The sequence below is a fragment of the Cervus elaphus genome, chromosome 27, assembly GCF_910594005.1.
Source record: "Cervus elaphus chromosome 27, mCerEla1.1, whole genome shotgun sequence".
In the NCBI taxonomy this organism is placed as follows: Eukaryota; Metazoa; Chordata; class Mammalia; order Artiodactyla; family Cervidae; genus Cervus; species Cervus elaphus.
Genome location: NC_057841.1, coordinates 56969682 through 56992119, shown reverse-complemented (window position 1 = coordinate 56992119; position 22438 = coordinate 56969682). Strand labels below are relative to the sequence as shown.

Sequence of the window (22438 nt, the reverse complement as noted above, 5' to 3'; positions counted from 1 at the left end):
ACTAAACTCACTTTCATACATTTTCTAGTTGATTGCTATATGTCTGAAATCTCCCAGTCAGCTTCTAATGACAATTCTGGCCTCCTATTTTATTTATTTATTATTTATATGTACCAAAGCATCGAGAAGCTCTGCTGTGAGTTAAGTCAGTGAAATATTGCTGGTTGATTTTACCTGAATGTTCGCCTTGGGTATGGGGAAGGGCAGGAATCTGAAGGAATAATATAGAGAGGTGGTTGATTGGACAGAGAGGTTGACAATTTGCATATACTTTTTTTTTCTCATTTCAATCTGTGCCACAGAGTCATACATTTGGTAATTATTTCATGCTTTTGTTTTTAGTTGAAAGTACGTAGGACCATATGTTTTGACAGAGAAAAAAGATCATTTGTCCTTTTCTCAGCTTTGTGAAAGGGAGGATGGGGTGGCAGTTTAACAGTGTGCCGTGCTGACGATTCCTGTTCAGAACTTCAGACTGGAAACTCAGTGTTCGTTAACAATTCTCTTGGTAAGCAGAAGATGAAGGCTTCTGTTAGAAGAACCAGCGTTAAGTGTGCTGTTTTAAAGCCCAGTCTAGATTTCATCTTTAACTCTACTCAACATCAGTAGATACTTACCAATGTGAAAAATTGATCTCCACATTCTTTAGACCATAGGTGATTTGGAAGGATATTCTTAATTTTTTTTGTTTTAACTGGAGGATAATTGCTTTACAATACTTTGTTGGCTTCTGCCATACGTCAGCATGAATCAGCCACAGGTGTACGTATGTCCCCTCCCTCCTGAATCCCCCTCCCTTCTCCCACCCCATCCCACCCCTCCCGGTTGGAAGGATATTCTGATGAAGTACTAACAACTCTGACCTGGGATTTGCAGTGAAAAACCTAGGTTAAACAACAGAGTCCTACTGTATAGCACAGGGAACTATAGTTAATATACTGTGATAAACTGTAATGGGAAAGAACATGAAAAAGAATATGCTGCCGTCCATGGGGTCGCAGAGAGTCGGATACGACTAAGTGACTGAACTGATATATATGTGTAAGTGAATCACTTTGCTGTACCGCAGAAATTTACAACGTCGTAAATCAACTCTACTTCAGTAAAATTAAAAAAAATTTTTTTTTTTAATTTCAAGAGTTAGTATATGAACAGCACCAACAAAAAGACCTCGGTTGTAACTTTTTTCTGCCTTCCTAGAGTCATGTGACTTCTGGGAAGGGAGGTCGCCTTCCCAGCTTCTGTCTCCTAACGTTAAAAAGGGGATGAGATGGTTGACCACTTGGGCAGATAATCTGTCTCAGAGTGATTATTAAATAATGTAATGGATGCAGAAAATCTTTGTAATTTAAAATACCTTGAAAATACCAACTTTTTATGATGATTAAGCATAGAATGTCACCAAGTTTCCTTTCATACAATTAAGTTCAGGGGCAGAGAAGTTTTGTGAATCATGTTTTTTTGAAGTTTCATCTTGTCGGAATATCTGCTGGGACCGTGGCTTCACCATCTTTTCCTTCTTGTTTGGGTCTCTGCTGTTCAAAGTGTGTCTTTCTGCTTTTGTCTGACACAGCTCTCTTCCCAGTCCCTCTTGGTTTTGGGAGGGCACGTATACTTAGGAATGACGGCCGTGTGTCCCTCTGAACTGTACAAACACAGCGCTAAATAGAAATGGCACATTTATTACCATTAAGTGATCTTTATAATCTGCCCTTTATAGTGCCCTGTATTGTGTAAGGGCAAACTGTAAAGTCAGCGTTTTTCTCAGGTGCTGCTCTTCCTTCTTGTAGAGACTTCACTGTTGCCTCATCCCCCCTCCACTCTCCTCTCACTCTTAAAAACTGGTTGTTGAGAAAGGATTAGAGACGTTGTCACGTCAAAGGGAAATAACTGCTTCGGTTGGATGTGCCGTGTGCTCAGTCGTGTCTGACTCTTGGCGACCTCGTGGACTGTACCCCGCCAGGCTCTTCTGTCTGTGGGATTCTCCAGGCAAGAGTCCTGGAGTGGGTTGCCATGCCCTTCTCCAGGGGATCTTCCCTACCCGGGGATCAAACGTGGGTATCCTGTGTCTCCTGCATTGCAGGCAGATTCTTTATTGCTAAAGCCATACACCATCACCATCAGAGAAGCCCTGTAATAACTGCTAACAGACTATAAAAACATTTCCCATGATGGGGGATGATTGGAGGTGTGTTGAAAAGTGGGTTTGTGATGTGGAATTATTTCTGGGGAAGCAGACTTGTATCTCATGTAGCATTATACATTGACTAAAGCCCATTGCAATGGTATTAATTTGTTTACGACAATAGTGACCAGACTTACTTGAGCACGTGCTTGGGGCTGGTGCACTGGGAAGAACCAGGGGGTGGTGTGGGGAGGGACGTGGGAGGGGTGATCGGGATGGGGAATACATGTAAATCCATGGCTGATTCATGTCAATGTATGACAAAAACCACTACAATATTGTAAAGTAATTAGCCTCCAACTAATAAAAATAAATGGAAAAAAAAACCACACACCTATTAACATCTAATGAAGGATGTGAGCTCTGGGCTTCAGGCATCAACCTATGGCCTTAGGTTCAAAGGGAGAAGGGTGGGAAATGGACCTCTTAGAACCCTTAAATATGGATTATTATAGGTGATTGCCTCCATTTTCAGAATTCAGCTCAGCTCTAAAACACACTGAGAAGTAAAATGTACTGAAATCTATTTTGGCAGAACCAATGAATGTTTATCTTTCTCTGCGTTATGCTATTATTCTTAGTTTGACTTGTATCTTGTATGTGATGCATCCATTCATTCATGTGGGCATTTAGTAACTACTGGGGCCTATTCTGTGCCCAGTACCACACACACACACACACCCCTGCACACACACACACACACACACACACACACCCCTGCACACACACACACCCCTGCACATTTCTTTTTCATAATCCTTTCCTTTACCTGGAGAATGATTGCTTTATGGCATTGTGTAGGCCTCTGCCGTGCACCAGCACGAATCAGCCGCAGGCTGAGGTGCGCGTCCCCTCCTCCCTGAAGCCCTCCCCTCCCACCCCGCCCCCAGGTGGTCAGAGCGCCGCGGCGAGCTCCCTCTTGTCACACCGCTTGCTCTCTGTTCTACACGTGGTAACGCATGTGTTTCCGTGCTACCCTCTCAGTTTGTCCCAGCCTCTCCTCCCCCTCCTGTGTCCGTAAGTCTGTTCTCTGTGTCTGCATCTCCACTGATGCCCTGCAGATAGGTTCAGCAGTACCATCTTTCTAGATTCCATACACATGCGTTAATATACAATATCTGTCTTTCTGACTGACGTCACTCTCCTAATACTTTTTAAACTTCACTGTTTCTGTGATGGACTACCCTCAGCAGACCTTCCTTGCCTTCAATGTAGAAGAAACAGCAATAATCAACTTTGGAGTAAACCCTAAAATTAATTTTCCTCTTTATTGTGGAATTGTATAATGTGTTTTCATCCTGAAAACACGCCATCCTCATTCAACTGATGAAATTGTGTCATCAGAGGTCACAAAGCTATTTATTGGCAGATGTAACCAACATTATTTTGATGTTGCAACACCTCCTCATGACCCTGTGTTGGTATTAGTCACTCAGTTGTGTCCGACTCTTGTGACCCCATGGACGGTAGCCCCCCAGGCTCCTCTGTCCGTGGGATTCTCCAGGCAAGCATGCTGGAGTGGGTTGCCATTCCCTTCTCCCGGGGATCTCCCTGACTCAGCAATCAAACCCGGGTCTCCTGCACCGCAGGCGGATTCTTTACCGTCTGAGCCGCCAGGGGACACATGATCCTGTAGTTGTCATCTTTAAAAAAAAAAGAAGCAAATAGCTGGTGGCAAAAGAGGAAAAAATAATATTGAGATGGGAGCTGATCCATTAGAAAAAATTGATAGTCATGAATTTGATGTGACAGCTGTAGATGAGAGATAAAATAAATTAGCTAAATCTGCTTGTGATTGAAGATAACTACAAATAATAATCTATAATAATAATGGACTTCCCTCATAGGTCAGTTGGTAAAGAATCCACCTGCAGTGCAGGAGACCCCAGTTCGATTCCTGGGTTGGGAAGATCTCCTGGAGAAGGGATGGGCTACCCACTCCAGTATTCTTGGGCGTCCCTCGTGGCTCAACTGGTAAAGGATCCACCTGCAGTGTGGGAGACCTGGTTCTGATCCCTGGGTCGGGAAGCTCCCCTGGAGAAGGGAAAGGCTACCCACTCCAGCATTCTGGCCTGGAGAATTCCATGGACTGTATGGTCCATGGGGTTGCAAAGAGTGGGACACAACCGAGCGACTTTCACAAATAATAATAATAATTGACAGAAATAATAAGTCACATTCTTCTTAACATAACCTTTAATTACTAATGAATGGTCAATAAATAAACACTTGAAAACAACTTAGGTGTTCAGAATATTTTAAAGAGTTGTGATGGGCTTAATATCCAGTCTTGTGTGTGTGCTGATCCTGAGTCTGGTGAGGAAGCGGGTTCCCCTGTGAGTACGGAACATAAGGAGGATAACCAGGATGAAGTCAGGTTTCACCTGGGCCAAATTTTATGCAACTGAGTATTTCAAGAGATCTTCAGCCAGGTGTAACTTAATCAGTTTAAGACCTTCTCGGCGAGGGCTAAGGTACTCAGGATGCTGGCCGTGGGCATTCCCGTGATACACCACATTGATAGTAATAGCAAACATGCAGCGTCTGCTCCATCAGTGCCAAAGCAACGCAGGTGTAAAAATAAAAAGAAATATTTGGAGCCAGAGGCTGGTGCACATCGATGGGACTGTAGTCACGCTTCATGTGAATGCTTTTAAGTAAGAGTGTGGTGATTTTTTTCATCAGTTTAGTGTTGGTGTTAAGTCACCCCTAAATGCCAGTACCACTCTCAGCAGGTTACTGGCCTCTTTGATTTTAGCCCTGATAAACGGAAGTAGTGGGTCCTGCTCAGCTTCAGATCTGGAAGACAGATGCAGAGCCCTCCGCCTTGGTCCCGTGCACGAGAGCCGTCTCTGTGCGCCACTGTCTGAGGCCGCCTCGCGTTCTGCTCTTTGGCCAAAACAGCCTTCTGAGCCCCTCGTCTGCCCGGTGGCCTGTGAGTGTGTAAACGGGACCCAGAGTTCTATAAACCTGGGTTTTGGCAGGAGTCTGTGAATACCCTGGAGAGAAGCCCCTTAGCGATTGGAGGTCTTGTTAAAGCTCAGATGCCCAAACAAGATGACATGGTTTTGAATCTCCATTTTCCCATTTAACTAGCTGTGTGACGTGGACAAGTTCTTTCATGTGTCTCTGCCTCCAGATTCGTTCTGTGTAAAATCGGGGTGATAATAAGACAATAGGGTTAGTGTCGAGACAGAATGAGTTTGTGTACAGTTTCGCTGGAATAGTGTCTGGCATACCCTAAGTAAAGTGTTAGCTATTTTGGGGGGGGGGGGTTCTTTTTAATTGGAGGATAATTGCTTTATAATCTTGTGCTGGTTTCTGCCATTCAACAGCATGAATCAGCCGTAGGTATACATATGTCCCCTCCCTCTGAACCTCCCTCCCACCCCCTCTCCCCCTTCTATTTTTTTTTTTTAATCACTGTCATCGTTTTGTCATGCCAACAAGTCACAAGAGCTTGGGACTGGCAGGCCTTAGGACCAGGTCTTTTTCCAGTTCTGTTGAGTGTCATGGGCTTCCCAGGTGGCGCTAGTGGTAAAGAATCTGCCTGACAATGCAGGAGACACAAGAGACGTAGGTTTGATCTCTGGGCCGAGAGGGTCTCCTGGAGTAGGAAATAGCAGCAGTATGCTCCAGTATTCTTGCCTGGAAAATGCCCTGGTCAGAGGAGCTTGGTGGCCTCTAGTCTGTGGGGTCACAAAGAGTTGGACACAGCTGAGTGACTGAACACACACAGAGTGTGAAGTTTTAATACCATAACAAATTGTTTCTTTTTTTTAGTGTTTAACTCCCTGCATATGTCACTGAGATTGCGTGATAGTACATGAAGACAGCTTAAAATCTCAAATGTTCTATATCTGTATTTCAGTATCATATGTATGAAACGTCTGTGATATAACAGAGTGAGCCTAATCATACCTGTCTTCACAGTTTTCCTGCCTCAAGTTTGCAATGACAACACACTGATACTTGCAAAACGCTTGTAAAGAGAACAGGACACTATGTAGATTGAATCACAATAATATTGCCATATAATTATTAGTGATTCTGAAATTTATTAGGAAAAATTTTCCTCATTTTTAGTTGAAGCACAGTTTTTTACTCCCTTGTAAATTTTTAAGCTACACAGACTCTTGTTTAGTAGATTGAAATTTAGAGGTTTGAAAAATAGACTGCAACTACCTATATTTTTACATGTATTACCTTTTTATTTGAAGAAAGGAAAGAGCAAGGTAGAGCTTCTGGCCGTAAGCAATGTCAGGCTTTTCTGTAGCTCTCGGGGTGCTTTGCACACTAGTAATGGGTCCAGTTCACTGTTTTACTGTCGTTGTTGAGCCTGCTGCAGGCTGGGTGTGCTGGTCAAAAGTGGATGGGCTACAGTCTGTCCCTCCCTGCGTGCTTCTCTGCTTCTCCTTCTTGTTGCTTTCTTTTGATTGCTTGGGGTTACACAATTTGATAGAGAACGGAATTAAAATTCTTACAGTCTTACTACTTCTTAACACAGAGAAAAGATATTTGGTGGCTGAAAAGGATAAAACTCTTGGCTGTAGTTCATTTGTAGAATTTAGCTTCAGATTTAATATACTCTTGAACAGATAACCAAAACTCAGCTGATATTCAGAAGGGTAAAAAAAAAAGTTAGATGTGGTATTTGTGATAGAGCATTTGGATGTATGCCAAAATGACTTGTGTTCTAAATATATTACATATTCCAGGAATTTCTTTTAGGGGGTTCATATGCATGTTCTTTTTCTCATTTTTGTGATGCACTGTGGTGGAGTGAATACAGATCATTGCTTGTTAAGGTAATGAAATAGGAATATCATATACATGAATGGGACATTTTACACATTTAGATAATTGGGGATTTTTTTTTTCAGAGTATCACTATAGTTTGAGGAGTAAAACTTTTCTTTCTTACTGAGAGTTACTTTAGGGCACTTAGAACTATTTTTTTTAATTCCTGTAAAAGCTTCAAGTAATTGAGATGGAAATAAAACCTTCACAATTTCAACAGATTACATCTCTGAAATTTTTTAATCTACAATTACATATCCATCTATTTGTCAATATACTGCAACATTTATGTGTTATCTCTAAACATATTTCCTGTATGTGATAATCAAATGGGCTTTTAACCATCACTTGGAAATAAAGTAGGATCTTTTTCCATTAGTAAATATTGCTTGACTTGTTAGTATATACTGAGAATATGTAAGATGAATAATGTTTATTTCTGTAGTTGGCTTTTGTTTTTCTTTGCACCGTTGGGTTGTTTATTACCTTCTTTTTCATGCTCTTGAGCATTATTCACTGCCTTTAAACCTTATGATAACTTACTCAACTCTGGTACTTTCATCTACTTACTAACCTTTTATGCCATTTTGCTACCCATTCAAATATTTAAGTTACAAACTTTAAAAAGACTTTAGGAAGGAGAGTGCCAAGAGGATAAAACGAGAATTCAGGAGGCCTGAGCTCTGTTTAAGGCCATTGGGTAGGTCCTTATTAATGTCTGCCTTTTGCCCGTTTATAAAATGAGGTTGAACTGATTTCAGCTTTAAAAATATGATGCCAAGAGGCAGAAGAAAGGACACCACATGGAGAAATTTCCTGAAAAGAAAAAGGAACATCTATAAAAAAATTGATATAAAACATTATGAAAGAAAGAGTAATAAAAATAGAAGTAGAATCAAGGGATCCAGTTACCAATATGTAATGTGAAAACTCATGATCAGAAAAAGTTAAAAATCTGTTCGCCATTTATTGTCTCAAAGTGATCACACCGTGCCTAATTACAGTTCCTTTGCCAAAGACTAACTGGGGCCAAGGACAAAATTGCCGTGTAAGATTTTCTTACTGTTATTGCCTACACATCCAGAGATCCGGGAATCACAGGAGCTGTTCTTCCCTGGGGTCCTACTTTACAGTCCTGCTTGCAGGAATTTGGGCAGGTGGTTACAAAAAGGGCTTTAAGAAGTATGTAATAGTACAAGGGGCTCTAAAACCAGTAAGTAAAATGGACACCTAAATGTTCTGCTATCCAATAAAATCAACTTTTATTAAACACTGGTTATTCGCTAGGTGCTAGGCTACCTGGAATCTGCCTCTCCCCCTTGTCCACCAGAAGAGTTCTTGCTTTGGCAGCTGAAAGGCAACAGCAAGTCTTAAATAAGCTGCATTATTGTGATGGCTGCTCTAACAGAGTTTCATACAGGGCTCAGTAGGTCTCCTTGGGGACAGCCATTACCCTAAATCAGTGCTCCCAGTAAAACTTTTTGCCATAGTGAGAAAGTTCCCCATTGTGATGTCCAGTATGGTCGCTGGTGGCCACAGTTTGCCATTGAGTACTTGAAATGTGGCTAGTGTGACTGCAGGACTGAATATTTCATTTTATTTAATTTTAATTAAGCTTAATCCAAGTAACCATATAGGACTCATGGATACTGTATTGGACAGCACCATTCTGGACATGTTAAAAATTACTCTAAAATTCTTATTTTGTTGGATATAAATAATAATACCATTTATTGTGCTCCTGTGAGAGAGGGAGTTATGCTCGACGTCTGTACTCTCTAATCTGCACAGCAGAATAGCCCCGTTTGACATTTGATCGTGAAGAAATTGACAAATGAGGAAATGGAGCCTCTGAGAGAAAGTGCTTTGTTTTGTCCTCACGACTACTTCTGAGAGCTGGAATTTGAGCCTCATTGGTCTGATTCCAGAGTAATTTCTACTGCTCTGCCAGATGGGTTTTTCTGCTGTCTGGAGACCATCTCTTCTAAGTACGTCTTCCGGTTGCTTTATGGATTAGCCAACAATACACCTTTAACTTTGTCCCATAGAACAATTACAGTGTCCATTTCAGTTCTTAGGAATGTCGAGGTATCACTGCCCCGAGCTGTTCTTTCCGCTTACTGTGACGTGTGTTCTTCCAACAATATTGTAAGAGTTGAGGTCCATTCCAGTCAGTTTCCTGAGCAGTGAGCTGATCCCTTACAGGTACTTTCCCCCTTAGATGCTGGTCAGCATCAGTGTACGTGCCTAGGTGTGTGAGCATCAATGGTGTACCACCACCTCCTGGCATTCGAATGTCTAACTGTCATGGTTTAGAATATTTGTGAAACCTCCAAAGGTTTGAGCTGCTAAGTCAGCCTCCCGAGCGCTTGGGCATCTGAGGCATAATTGTGCTTTGCTGTTTTCTACTCATCATGGAGCACACAGTAACTCTCTCAAGGATCTAAAAAGTCTCAGTTACAATGTTTCAGTTCTTCTCACCTGGTTCTCTTTGGAAGTTATTCAGGTGGTACTCGCTGGTCGCAGAGAGGCCAAGGTCTCCTCTGTAACCTAGCGGCTGTCGCTCAAACACACTCAGTTATACGCCTCATGATACATGATCTATAACCACTTCTCTCTGTCCCCTCCAGAGTTCAGCTTCCCACTTTGGAAAGAAAGTAACTGACGCATATTGGTTTCACTGTCAACATGCCTTATCAAGTTTTCTTTTCTTAAAAGCAGTTATGAAACCCCACAAGAATTATTTCTATAAATCATGGCCAAAGTATTGCCTTGTGTTGATAGCTAATGATATCTTTTCTTTTTTGCCTCTTAAGATCAACAAATTGTTTTTTAATGAAAAGAACATAGGCTTTAATGATTAGTTTGAATCTTTACCACTTGGTAATTTTTTAACATGGAAAAGTGGCTTAACTTTTCTGTCACTTTTCTCCAGATAATTTTTTTAAAATAGCAGCACATTAATGCTATTAATCTAATTTTTTTGCATGTTTTTTAGGTACCAAGTATTATTCTAGTTGCTTTTATATATGTGATGCCATTTAATTCTCTCAAGAATCTGGCATAGCAGGCACTGTTATTCCCTTTTTATGGGTAGGAATCTGAAGACCAGAGAGTAAAGTAACAGTTCCAAGGTTGCCCAGCTCATAAATGATGGAATGGGCAGTTATGCGACCCAGGCCTGCCTGAGCCAGGACACTTGACCTGTCTACCATTCTTCAGTCATATGAAATAGAAATGACGCTATTAATAATGCCCATCTTATATGATTATTATGAAGATTAGAAATAATGTGTATGGAGCTCCCAGCACAAAAGCCATTCCACAAAACGCCCAGAACAAATGGTAATCATTGTTATCTTTTAAAATTTCCATAAGTGAAACTGACATGCCAAGACATAAAAATGAGCACCTCAAATGAAAAACATAGAATATACGTTCTACTCTCTTCATTTTGTTGGTTGGTTTGTGTGTTTGCTTGCTTTTCTTCTTTTCTAGTAGGCAGAGGTTCTGTTTAAAAGAATATCATATTGTTTCTTTGATGATAGCACAAAGGATAATCAGAACATTGGCTGGAGTGATTAATATACTATAGTAGTGTATCTCAAGTATATCTCAAATTACAACACAAGTTAAATCTGTAAAATGAGAACGTTTAGATTTTTTATCTTTTCAGAGTTTATGCTGTTTACAGGGTTTTGTTAAGCTCAGAATTTCTGTATTTGTGATTTTGTTTTAAATTCAGATTATAAGAGAAAAAAAATAACGGTGCTGACTTTGAATATGAACTACACTTGGCCATTAGTTTTCCATTAAGCCTTTATTCAGCAGATAGCTCACTCAGATTGCTGTAGTCTATGAACTTGAGCCAAGTTTTCCCATTTCCAATTTTGCAACAGAATTTCACACTTCTTTAGTTACTCTTGTGGGAGGAACCAGAATGCCAAAAGTCACCTTGATCTAAGATACCTTATCAGAAGAAAACTAAGTGTAGATTTTTGCTTCTCTTTAGACTCTCTGCATGTTTCCTTGGCAGAGTTACTTCAACACATTGAACGAGAGTTTGGGATTTGTATTTCATTTTCCATCAGACTGATTTTCTGGTGTTAGTCATTTGAAGAGATCTGGGATGTTTGTTATCATTCTGTTAGCATTTTCTCTAACAAATGTGTAAGTCATCTTTCTATCTACCTATAATAATAATAATTAAAGTTGAGTGGATGTGAACTTTATTTACTGAATTTAGTGTCTCTGTTAAATACCTTCTTGCAGCCTATACTTTCAAGTCTTTTGAGAGACTGGGACAATAGTTGACAAGTAAAATAATGAAGCAGCTTACTGATGATCCAGGTTATTAAAAATTAAAACACTGAGGATAAACTGAATCACTTATCATCACTGTTTTCATAAATAGCATCTTATACCTCCACCACCACTTTTAAAGAAGGCAGCCATTGAATAGTAGACAATAAAGGACCATTGATGGTTGAACATCTTGAGCAGGGCTTTGACCATTCCATTATTGAATTTTCTTATGATTAAAATGTGATGGGGGTTGATTCCTTCTACTTTTAAAAAGTATAAGAGACTTCCTGGTGATTCAGTGGCTAAGATTCCCGCACCCCCAAGGCAGGGGGCCAGGGTTTGATCCTTGGTCAGGGAACTAGATCCCACATGCCACAACTAAAATTCCCATGTGCCTCTGCAGCCAAATAGATACATAAATACTTTTTTTTTAAGTATAACAGTTCTATATTATGTTTATTTTTATAAACAAATATATAGAGCACTTATCTTTAACTTTTGATGAGAAAGATGAAGTATATAAATTAAAAGAGAATAACATTGTACCAGATCAGTTATAATATAAAGAAAATTTATAAAATATGCAGAATTGCTTTTTTGAAAAAACTATTAATAGCATTTGATTTCTTGTTAACAAAGGCTTTCATCTTATCTAAAAAAATCTTAGTTTGGCCACAGCACCAGAAAAATAGAAATTGTACAGTGTAACATGTCCTAAAAACTTTTTAACCCCTTACATATTCTTTTTCATGCAGGCAGCATTTCTGAACTTGGGATAAGTGATCTTATTCTCAGATCTTCGCACTTGATCATAATTCATAGTCAAAGTAACCTCCTTATTGGAGCAAAATTACTGAAGATTTGTCTTTGTCTCCCAAAAGAGATATCAAATAATTCTATCCAAAAGGCAGATCTTGTTAGATGCCATCAATGATGTTTATGCAATAATTATAGTACATGTTTAAGGATAAGGTAGTAGAGTATGTAATTAAAATTATATATTATCCTAAAAGAATTTGTTTTGGTTCTTTTTTTTTTTAATAAGGTGATTTAATAATATGGGAGAGTTTATTTTCAATTTTATAGTAAATATATTGATTTTTGAAATTTGGAAGTAATACATAGTACACCTAGCTCATATTAATACTTATTGGCCAAGGAGCTGTCAGACTACTAATCTGTAGATATAGTGTAGTAGTATTCTACTCATTCTGCCATTAGAATGAGATGATCTAATTTTTAATTTCCCCTTTCCCTAGAAGGTAATTTTTGTTTTCATCTTTTTAGTTAGTCTCAAGATTTCTAAGTACCTTTAGGAGTATTTTCCAAACTGTTTGTCAGTTGTATAAGCCTCAAGAAAATACTGGGTTTTGCTTGATAAACTTAGGGTACTGATTTGCTTTGGGATTTCTGGCTTATGTTTTATTCTTTGTCCATTTACAGATACTTGAAAAAAAAATTGCCCTTTCTGTAAGCCCTTTTAGAGAAGCAGGTAGCTGTTTATACATTTAGGATATGACTAAAATTTTAAAATAAAATGAAAAATAGAGGAAAAATAGAGGACTCAGATTCCTCCCTGACTTAGGAAGAATCCTTGTCTTTTTTTTTTAAAGTGGACCAGGGTTTTTCTAATTTACTTTTGTTCAGTCTCTAAGATCTCTCAATTTCAAGGGCACTGTGGGGCATATGTAGCATTTATGTGATGCATGTATGTGTATGCGTGTTTTCCCACATCTGTCGCTGTGGCCCTATCCTTTGTGAAATCCTAAACCATGAATTAAATGCTTAGTTTGTGATTCATGGTGTTCTGAGAGCAATTATAGACTTTTTCTTAGGGTGTTTATTCCATGTGCGCTGTGAAAAAAAGGGGGGAGAGTTATTTTTTGGTAACCCTGCAGTTGCCTTTTTATTGGTGAATTTCCCTTTCTTTTACTGTGACCTGTGAATATCACTGTAGGCTCACTGCCAATTTCGTGAGCCGCTGCCTGCTTCAAAATGGAGGCAGGAAGGTATCCATTTTCATCAAGAGGATGACAGTGTTTTAGTCTCTCTGACCATCTGGAGAGAGGAACTTTTGGAGCAAAAGAAAATAGAGATTTTAAAAAAATCATATTTAGCAGAAAAGGCAAGGGAGAAAACCAATTAAAGTTAAACTATACCTTATGAATTTATGCCTTATGAATTTATACCGTGCTGTCTACTTTAAAGCAAACATAAACAAGAAAATACACAAGCTATTTTTGTAAAGAACTGGTTCCCCAAGTCCCATGAGTATTAGTAAACGAATGTAAGTAAATTAAGGTTTTGGCAGTTTTTAAGTTTATTGAACATACAAAGATAAAAGAACTATAAATGAGGGTTTCCCTCCCCCTTCCTGTGTACGCACTGATTTTTGGTGGTCTGTGTATATCTGGGCTTTTAGTAGCCTTTTTCTTGCATCTCTACAAAAAGCTGACACTTTGGAAATTTAATATTCTAAGATACGTTTGTCACTTTCTGTGGTCTGGAGAGTGCATTTATTTTATCTGTCTTTTTGTCTCTGTCTCTGACTTTAAATTTTAATTGAAAGGTAGACTAAATAGGAGAAGTTTGAAGCATGTCTTTTTTTTTTTACCTTTTACATGCTCGTGAGCCATTTATGTTTTTAAAAAAAAAGAATGCTTAGGTTTCTAGGACAACCCTGTGGATATTATATATCTACAACCCAGGTGGCTCAGTGGTAAAGAATCCACTTGCTAATGCAGGAGATGTAAGAGACGTGCGTTTGATCCCTGAGTTGGGAAGATCCCCTGGATGAGGAAATCGCAACCCACTCCAATGTTCTTCCCTGGAAAATTCCATTGAAAGTGGGGCCTGGAGGGCTACAGTCCATGGGGTTGCAAAAAGTCAGACACAACTGAACACACACGCACAACAACCAGATGTAGTTCTCAGTATTCTTGCCTGTAACTGGAAAATATCACACCTGATTTTCCATTTGCACAAATCTACTCAACATTTTGTTTTGTTCTGTTTTTCTGTACGGGGAATGGAGCAGTGTTTCTAGAGTTTGATCAGATTTCGGATGGATGTGGTAGAAATTGTGCCTTTTGAGCCTGCTTCTTGCAAAGTCATAGACCTTGAGATGCTTGGGTGCAGGCAGCAAGCAAAACTAAATGGGCTCTCGTTCCCCAGGTTTATGCTCCATCAGCCAGCACTGCCGACTACAATAGGGACTCGCCAGGCTACCCTTCCTCGAAACCAGCAGCCAGCACTTTCCCTAGCTCCTTCTTCATGCAAGGTAAGACACTGCCTTTTCCAAGGGGAGATCCACGGGTCTTTTATGTCATATATGGTACAAAAGAGCACTGTTCTAATACTCAAGAAATGGAATAGGAGGCCAGCAGAGAACATGGAAGGTCATACTCTATTTTAGGACTTGAATTCATTAAAAATAAATGAATTAAAACTTCACTGAGACGTATTTTGTAAATGAAAGCCCCTTGAGCCATCATGAGTTAAGATTAGACTGGTTTGGTTACTTAGAATGGATGCTTCCTGGGGGAATGTCTACCATGACTTATCATTTCTGCATCATTTCTTCCCGAGAAGAGCATGTACATATGTTCATAAGTGCTTTGATTCAACATGTATTTGGAGCATCATGGATTTAGACACATGGAGAGCAAATTGCCCTTATACATACCTCTATACAAAAATGTTGACCGCTTACAACCACTTCTCGGCCTTTTGACTAAGATTGAGTGTAGTGTCTGTTCTTATCAGTAAAAATGTTGGCTGTTTATTAATTCATAGGGAAGAACAAGTGTCCCATTGAAGATGAAGTGACCTGTCGAACCTCAGAAGTGTTATTTCATTACACAGCAAAAGCTCTATTCCAACACACTGACTGACTGAGGGTCCAAGACCCAGCTTTTTTCCCCAGACAAGTATTGAAAATTACAGCTTTGTGGTAGATAAAGTATATTTAATCCACTTAATTGTCCAGTGTATTTCATTTAGTGCACGTGGATATATGCTGCCTGAGCTTACACTCTCACTTCCGGTAGTACTTTTTCTGCTGCATAGGAAAGACTGAGAGGGTTTAAACGACATCTACTTATGAGAGGAGACAGTCCACAGGATGCAGCTTTAGCTGGACACTTGGTGTGTACCCTGGACACTTGGTGTCAAAATGTGATAATCTTGTTACCAGGTTAATGCTCTGAAATTCAGATGTAGAATTCACCAGGAATCCCTGTATGCAAACTTTAACTCTTTTTTGCCTCGGCAAAGTGCCATGGGATTTCCTCCTTCTTGCTCTTCCAGGAAGGACCATGTCACGGGAAGGGAAACCACTTGGGCCAGCAAGTCTCAGGGGAGCGGCTTGGCGTGTCCCTTAGATTAGAGTGGACACATTCAAAATCATTCTATTTCAAAGGAATTTGTGTCCTTTCCCTGCAGAGTGTTAGCTCTCTTAGGTTGCTACTTCACACATGAAATTCCACGGAAAATCTATAAAGTTGAATTGAATGGGTCCCTGGGTTTCCCACATAGCTCTGTTGGTAAAGACTCCACCTGCAATGCAGGAGACCCCGGTTTGATTCCTGGGTTGGGAAGATCTGCTGGAGAAGGGATAGGCTACCCACTCCAGTATTCTTGGGCTGCCCTAGTGGCTTAGCTGATAGAAAACCTGGGTTCGATCCCTGGGTTGGGAAGATACCCTGGAGAAGGGAGAGGCTACCCACTCCAGTATTCTGGCCTGGAGAATTCCATGGACTGTATCGTCCATGGGGTGGCAAAGAGTCAGACATGACTGGGTGATTTTCACTTTCACTTTCTTGGGAATAGAGAATTGGTTTCACATGTAGTGGAGCACCTATTAACCGGGGTCTTTTAGCTTTGTGACCTGTCCTCTGTGTCTGTTTCTTTCAATGGCAGCAGCAGGTACGTCATTCGGGTGTGTTCTGCACCATGACAAAAGTGTATCACTTTCAGCTTTAAACAGTAGCCACTTGGGCATCAAAGGGTTTCCCTGGTACCTCAGCTGGTAAAGAACCCACCTGCAGTTCAGGAGACCCCGGTTAGATTCCTGGGTCGGAAAGATCCCCTGGAGAAGGGATAGGCTACCCACTCCAGTATTCTTGGGCTGCCCTGGTAGCTCAGACGGTAAAGAATCCACCTGCAATGTGGGAGACCTAGGCTTGATTCCTTGGTTGGGAAGATCTCCTGGAGAAGGGAACCCACTCCAGTATTCTTGTCTTGAGAATTCCCTGGACAGAGGATCTGGCGGGCTACACCCCATGGGGTCGCAAAGAGTTGGACACAACTGAGCAACTTTCACATTCACTTCGGGCATTGACACCTCTCTTTTATGACCAGGGAAACTATGCTGCCGTTACCTGTGCCTATAGAGATTGTCAACTCAAGGACTCATCACCCAAAGCCTAATTTCATTGAGAAAAATTGACACAAGGATAGATTTTGTCCATCTGCCTTCAGGAAGGTCACTTGCTTAAACCATGCACACTGTAAGGAGAGATCAGGTAGATTAAAACAACAGGCTCTTCTCCATGTCAGACCATGCAAAATATGGGGAGCAAATTTGTTTTTCTGCATATGAATACTCAAAATGCAAAAAAAAATTTTTTTGAGTTGACATTTATGATGAGCACAATTAATTCACCCACATCTAATTCTATTCTTTCAAAACACATTATGCCAAGATCATGGGACATGATAAATATTAATTTACTGTGAAAAGCATAATTTATGTAAAATGTGTATTTTTGTAAGTCTGCATTGAGTAAAGTGTCTGTGTTAACAAATCCTAAATGTATTTCCATATAGTGCATCCTGTCAAAATGTTTCAGGAGACTCTTGTTCAATGATAGATATTCTCAATTTATTTGCCATGCATGTCATCTCTCTGAAGTGTTCGTTTTTCTTAGACTTCATGTTTGAATTTAAGATGACATCTACACTTCCACAATTTCTGAGCTAAATCCAAAGTCCATGAATAGTTACTTTTTAAAAGTCATATGTTTTTACATGATGGTCACAGAAACAGTGCACTGTAATCTCATTTTACACAGCTTCCTTCAGTGACAGTCTCCGATACCCTGAGAATTCAGGTCTTGAAGAAAATGTAGTTTAGATGAAAGAGATTCAGAGACTGTCAGTAGCACAGGCTTCCCCGGTGTCTCAGTGGGAACGAATCTGCCTACCAAAACAGAAGACGTAGGAGACATGGGTTTGATTCTTGCCTGGAAAATCCCATGGACGGAGGAACTTGCCTGGCTATACTCCGTGGGGTTGCAAAGAGTCAGTCATGACTGAGCACGCATGCATGTCAGTAGCATGTTTTAAATTCACTACTGAGTGACCTCTTATTTGTAACTTCAGCCTCCATCTTTTAGTTAAAACTCTTATATTGTATACATCTTGTATACATCTGGCATTTAATAATTTTTGTTAAACTACTGAAGGAAAAAAAAAAAACTGAATCGAGTGGTAACAGAGATCCTCTCTACCCTTAATTTAAGGAACCCAGACCAAGGGAAGCAAACTTAACAATGACTTTGAGGCCTCTGGGCCCGGAGAGTGAAAAAAAATCTGTAGGAATATTTTTAATTTGGTGTTAATAGAAAATTAGCTTGATATTAAAATATATTTCATATAATTTTCATATCGTTTTAAACTTCTTTTTTACTCATAGTTTTATAAAAATCCAGAGGCTCTCAAAATTGTCTGTAATGTAGATACCACCTTATGCGTGTACCCTTTTGATTGCTACTGAAGACTGAAGTTAGCTATATAACTATATATCAAAATATAAACATTCAGAAAGAAGACACACACTCAGAGCTATGTACTTGAGACTGTTCTTCCTTGATTATTACATCCCATAATGTAATTCCAACTTTAATTCCATCTACTCTGTGTGTCACAAAATGAAACCCAATCTCTGAAGTCAGAGATACTCTTTCTCATTATTGCTTATTTCTTTATATGCTCTCCAAACTTGCAAACTGGCCATCTGTGTATTATCTCAAAGGTGTTATTTTCACCCCAAAATTCAGGAGCAGTTAAATTTTTTCACTGATTTTCATAGGAAGAAGAAGGTCAGGAGACATCTGAGAAATGTTTTCTTCAGCATTAGCTACGTTGCTGTCTTGACATAATTCTATGGAGAAATATGTTCTGTTCTTTTACAGCTGAATTTTTACCAGTAACCCTTTAACTGTGTTAAATATTTATATTTGTTTGGCAATATAGAGCCACTTGGAAAAGTATCATGAGGTGGTCTTCTATAATCAGCTCGCCAACACAAAGATGGATGTACAATAGGCAGTTGTTTCGGGGGATGTGAAAAAGCCCTAGTCTATAAGACAAGGCTGCGTGCCTCGGAAAAGTCACGGTTTTCTTTGTCCTTTACAGATGGCCATCACAGCAGTGACCCTTGGAGCTCCTCCAGTGGGATGAATCAGCCTGGCTACGGAGGGATGTTGGGCAATTCTTCTCATATTCCACAGTCTAGCAGCTACTGCAGCCTGCATCCACACGAACGTTTGGTAAGGCAGACTCACGTGGTAAGGGGGATGGTACAGCTCGTTTATTAAGTCTCCTCCCGTCTTCTCATGCGTGTACACACGGACTCTGTCAGTGGACATAAAAATGGCACACACCCTTCCGACAGTCTTGTTTCTGGGATCAAAGACGTGCTCAGACCACTTTTGTAAGCCCACCAGAGTCTCTGTTCTGCTGATTGAATTTTGCTCTCTGCTTTCTTTATCATGATGCCAGTCTCCTTCAGTACATAAATACATACTGTATTTGAGTTGCAGCACTTTAGCTGTGGTGGTTCCTTGGTTTTTGATGTTTTGTAGTTTTTTTTGTTTGTTTTTCTGAGGCAGGGGTTACTAACTGTAGTTTTGAAGGGTATGCTGCAGGGGGCATAGCCAGTCAGTAGACTTTGAATTAGGTAACGTACATCTCCCAAGGGTATTTCCATTTCACCCTGTCCAGCTTCTGTAGCCGATGACAGCTTTGAACTGTTGTACCGCACCTAAAGGAGAGCCTTCATGTCTCCTGTACACTCCCATCAGTTAGAGCAACCAGAGGGTTTGTATTTGGATCAGATTCCCAATTTTCAGTCTTTTATTTTTACTTCCACACCCTCCACCATCTCCTTGATACTCTTTTACTTTCACCCTTGTTGAAAACTGCTGGACTAAAGAGAATGGTCTCTTTCTTTTATGACTAAAGTTGCCATTCTGCCCATCATCCTACACTCATCCATCCTAGTATGTCTCTTTATTCTGGAGGAAACAGGGCATCAGGTGTTTTTCTAGTCTCAGGATTTACCACGTCCCAGAACCTACTGAAGACATTAAGCCTATCACTAAGTGAAGGAAAAACTGCTTTTGGGCCGTGCGTTAGGTCTCAGCTCAGCTCAGTCACTCAGTTGTGTCGACTCTGCGACCCCATGGACTGCAGCACGCCAGGCCTCCCTGTCCATCACCAACTCCTGGAGTTTATCCAAACTCATGTCCATTGAGTTGGTGATGCCATCCAGCCATCTCATTCTCTGTCGTCCCCTTCTCCTTCTGCCTTCAGTCTTTCCCAGCATCAGGGTCTTTTCCAGTGCGCCAGTTCTTTGCATCAGGTGGCCAAAGTATTGGAGTTTCAGCTTCAGCGTCAGTCCTTCCAATGAATATTCAGGACTGATTTCCTTTAGGATGGACTGGGTGGATCTCCTTGCAGTCCAAGGGACCCTCAAGAGTCTTCTCCAACACCACAGTTCAAAAGCATCAATTCTTCGGCACTCAGCTTTCTTTATGGTCCAACTCTCACATCCATACATGACTACTGGAAAAACCATAGCTTTGACTAGACGGACTTTTGTTAGCAAACTAATGTCTCTGCTTTTTAATATGCTGTCTAGGTTGGTCATAACTTCTCTTCCAAGGAGCAAACATCTTTTAATTTCATGGCTGCAGTGACCATCTGCAGTGATTTAGGAGCCCCCCAAAATAAAGCCAGCCACTCTTTTCCACTGTTTTCCCATCTATTTCCCATGAAGTGATGGGACCAGATGCCATGATCTTAGTTTTCTGAATGTTGAGTTTTAAGTCAGCGTTTTCACTCTCCTCTTTAACTTTCATCAAGAGGCTCTTTAGTTCTTCACTTTATGCCATAAGGGTGGTGTCATCTGCATAGCTGAGGTTATTGATGTTTCTCCCAGCAATCTTGATTCCAGCTTCTGCTTCATCCAGCCCAGCATTTCTCATGATGTACTCTGCATATAAGTTAAATAAGCAGGGTGACAATATACAGCCTTAACATACTCCTTTTCCTATTTGGAACCAGTCTGTTGTTCCATGTCCAGTTATAACTGTTGCTTCCTGACCTGCATACAGGTTTCTCAAGAGGCAGGTCAGGTGGTCTGGTATTCCCATCTCTTTAAGAATTTTCCACAGTTTGTTGTGATCCACACTGTCAAAGACTTTGGCATAGTCAATAAAGCAGAAATAGATGTTTTTCTGGAACTCTCCTGCTTTTTCCATGATCCAGCGGATGTTGGCAATTTGATATCTGATTCCTCTGCCTTTTCTAAATCCAGCTTCAACATCTGGAAATTTCACTGTTCCTATACTGTTGAAGCCTGGCTTGGAGAATTTTGAGCTTTACTTTGCTAGTGTGTGAGACGAGTGCTATTATGCAGTAGTTTGAGCATTCTTTGGCATTGCCTTTCTTTGGGATTGGAATGAAAACTGACCTTTTCCAGTCCTGTGGTCACTGCTGAGTTTTCCAAATTTGCTGGCATATTGGGTGCAGCACTTTCACAGCATCATCTTTGAGGATTTGAAATAGCTCAACTGTAATTCCATCACCTCCACTAGCTTTGTTACTAGTGATGCTTCCTAATGCCCACTTGACTTCACATTCCAGGATGTCTGGCTCTAGGTGAATGATCACACCATTGTGATTATCTGGGTCATGAAGATCTTTTTTGTAAAGTTCTTCTGTGTATTCTTGCTACCTCTTCTTAATATCTTCTGCTTCTGTTAGGTCCATACCATTTCTGTCCTTTATTGTGCTCATCTTTGCATGAAATGTTCCCTTGGTATCTCTAATTTTCTTCAAGAGATCTCTAGTCTTTCCCATTCTATTGTTTTCCTCTACTTCTTTGCATTGATCATTTTGAGGAAGGCTTTCTTATCTCTCCTTGCTATTCTCTGGAACTCTGCATTCAAATGGGCATATCTTTCCTTTTCTCCTTTGCCTTTCGCTTCTCTTCTTTTCACAGCTATTTGTAAGCCTCCTCAGACAATCATTTTGCCATTTTGCATTTCTTTTTCTTGAGGATGGTCTTGATTCCTGCCGCCTGTACAATGTCACGAACCTCCGTCCATTAGGATTGGGAGGCAGACAATATGCAACCAAGTCTCTTGTGCAGTAAAATAGATTTGAAAATGTATGTACCTCTAGTCCTCCAAATGGGAGACTGTAGCAGATCCAGTGATTCTTAGTCGTACTTATATTGTTGTTCAGTCACTCAGTCGTGTCTTACTCTTTGCGACCCCATGGACTGCAGTATGCCAGGTTTCCCTGCCCCTCCCTATCTCCCGGTGTTTGCCCAAACTCATGTCCGTTAAGTTAGTTGTTCAACCATCTCTTCCATCCAACCATCTCATCCTTTGTCGCCCCCTTCTCCTGCCCTCAATCTTTCCCAGCATCAGGGTCTTTTCCAGTGAGTCAGTTCTTCACATCAGGTAGCTAAAATATTGAAGCTTCAGGTTCAGCATCAGTCCTTTCAGTGAATATTCAGAGTTGATTTCCTTTGGGATTGATTGGTGTGATCTCCTTGCTGTCCAAGGGACTCTGAAGAGTCTTCTCCAACACCATAGTTCGAAAGCATTAGTTTTTTGGCACTCAGCTTTCTTTATCATCCAACTCTCACGTCCATACATGCTGCTGCTGCTGCTGCTAAGTCGCTTCAGTCGTGTCCAACTGTGTGCGACCCCAAGACGGCAGCCCACCAGGCTCTTCCGTCCTTGGGATTTTCCAGGCAGGAGTACTGGTGTGGGGTGCCATTGCTTTCTCTGCATCCGTGCATGACTACTGGACGAACCATAACTTTGACTATGTAGATCTTTGTCAGCA

The 22438-nt window shown here is 40.5% G+C and overlaps 1 protein-coding gene across 27 annotated transcripts in view; it reads left to right on the top strand.

Annotated features, from left to right (window-relative positions):
* TCF4 (transcription factor 4) overlaps positions 1-22438 on the top strand; it is a 377984-nt gene that overhangs the window by 299801 nt on the left and 55745 nt on the right. For all 27 annotated transcript variants that reach the window (XM_043888697.1, XM_043888713.1, XM_043888712.1 and 24 more), the window contains 2 exons: positions 14465-14570; positions 18710-18843. In XM_043888697.1, the coding sequence (XP_043744632.1) occupies positions 14465-14570; positions 18710-18843 (240 nt within the window). The remainder of the gene's footprint in view (positions 1-14464; positions 14571-18709; positions 18844-22438) is intronic.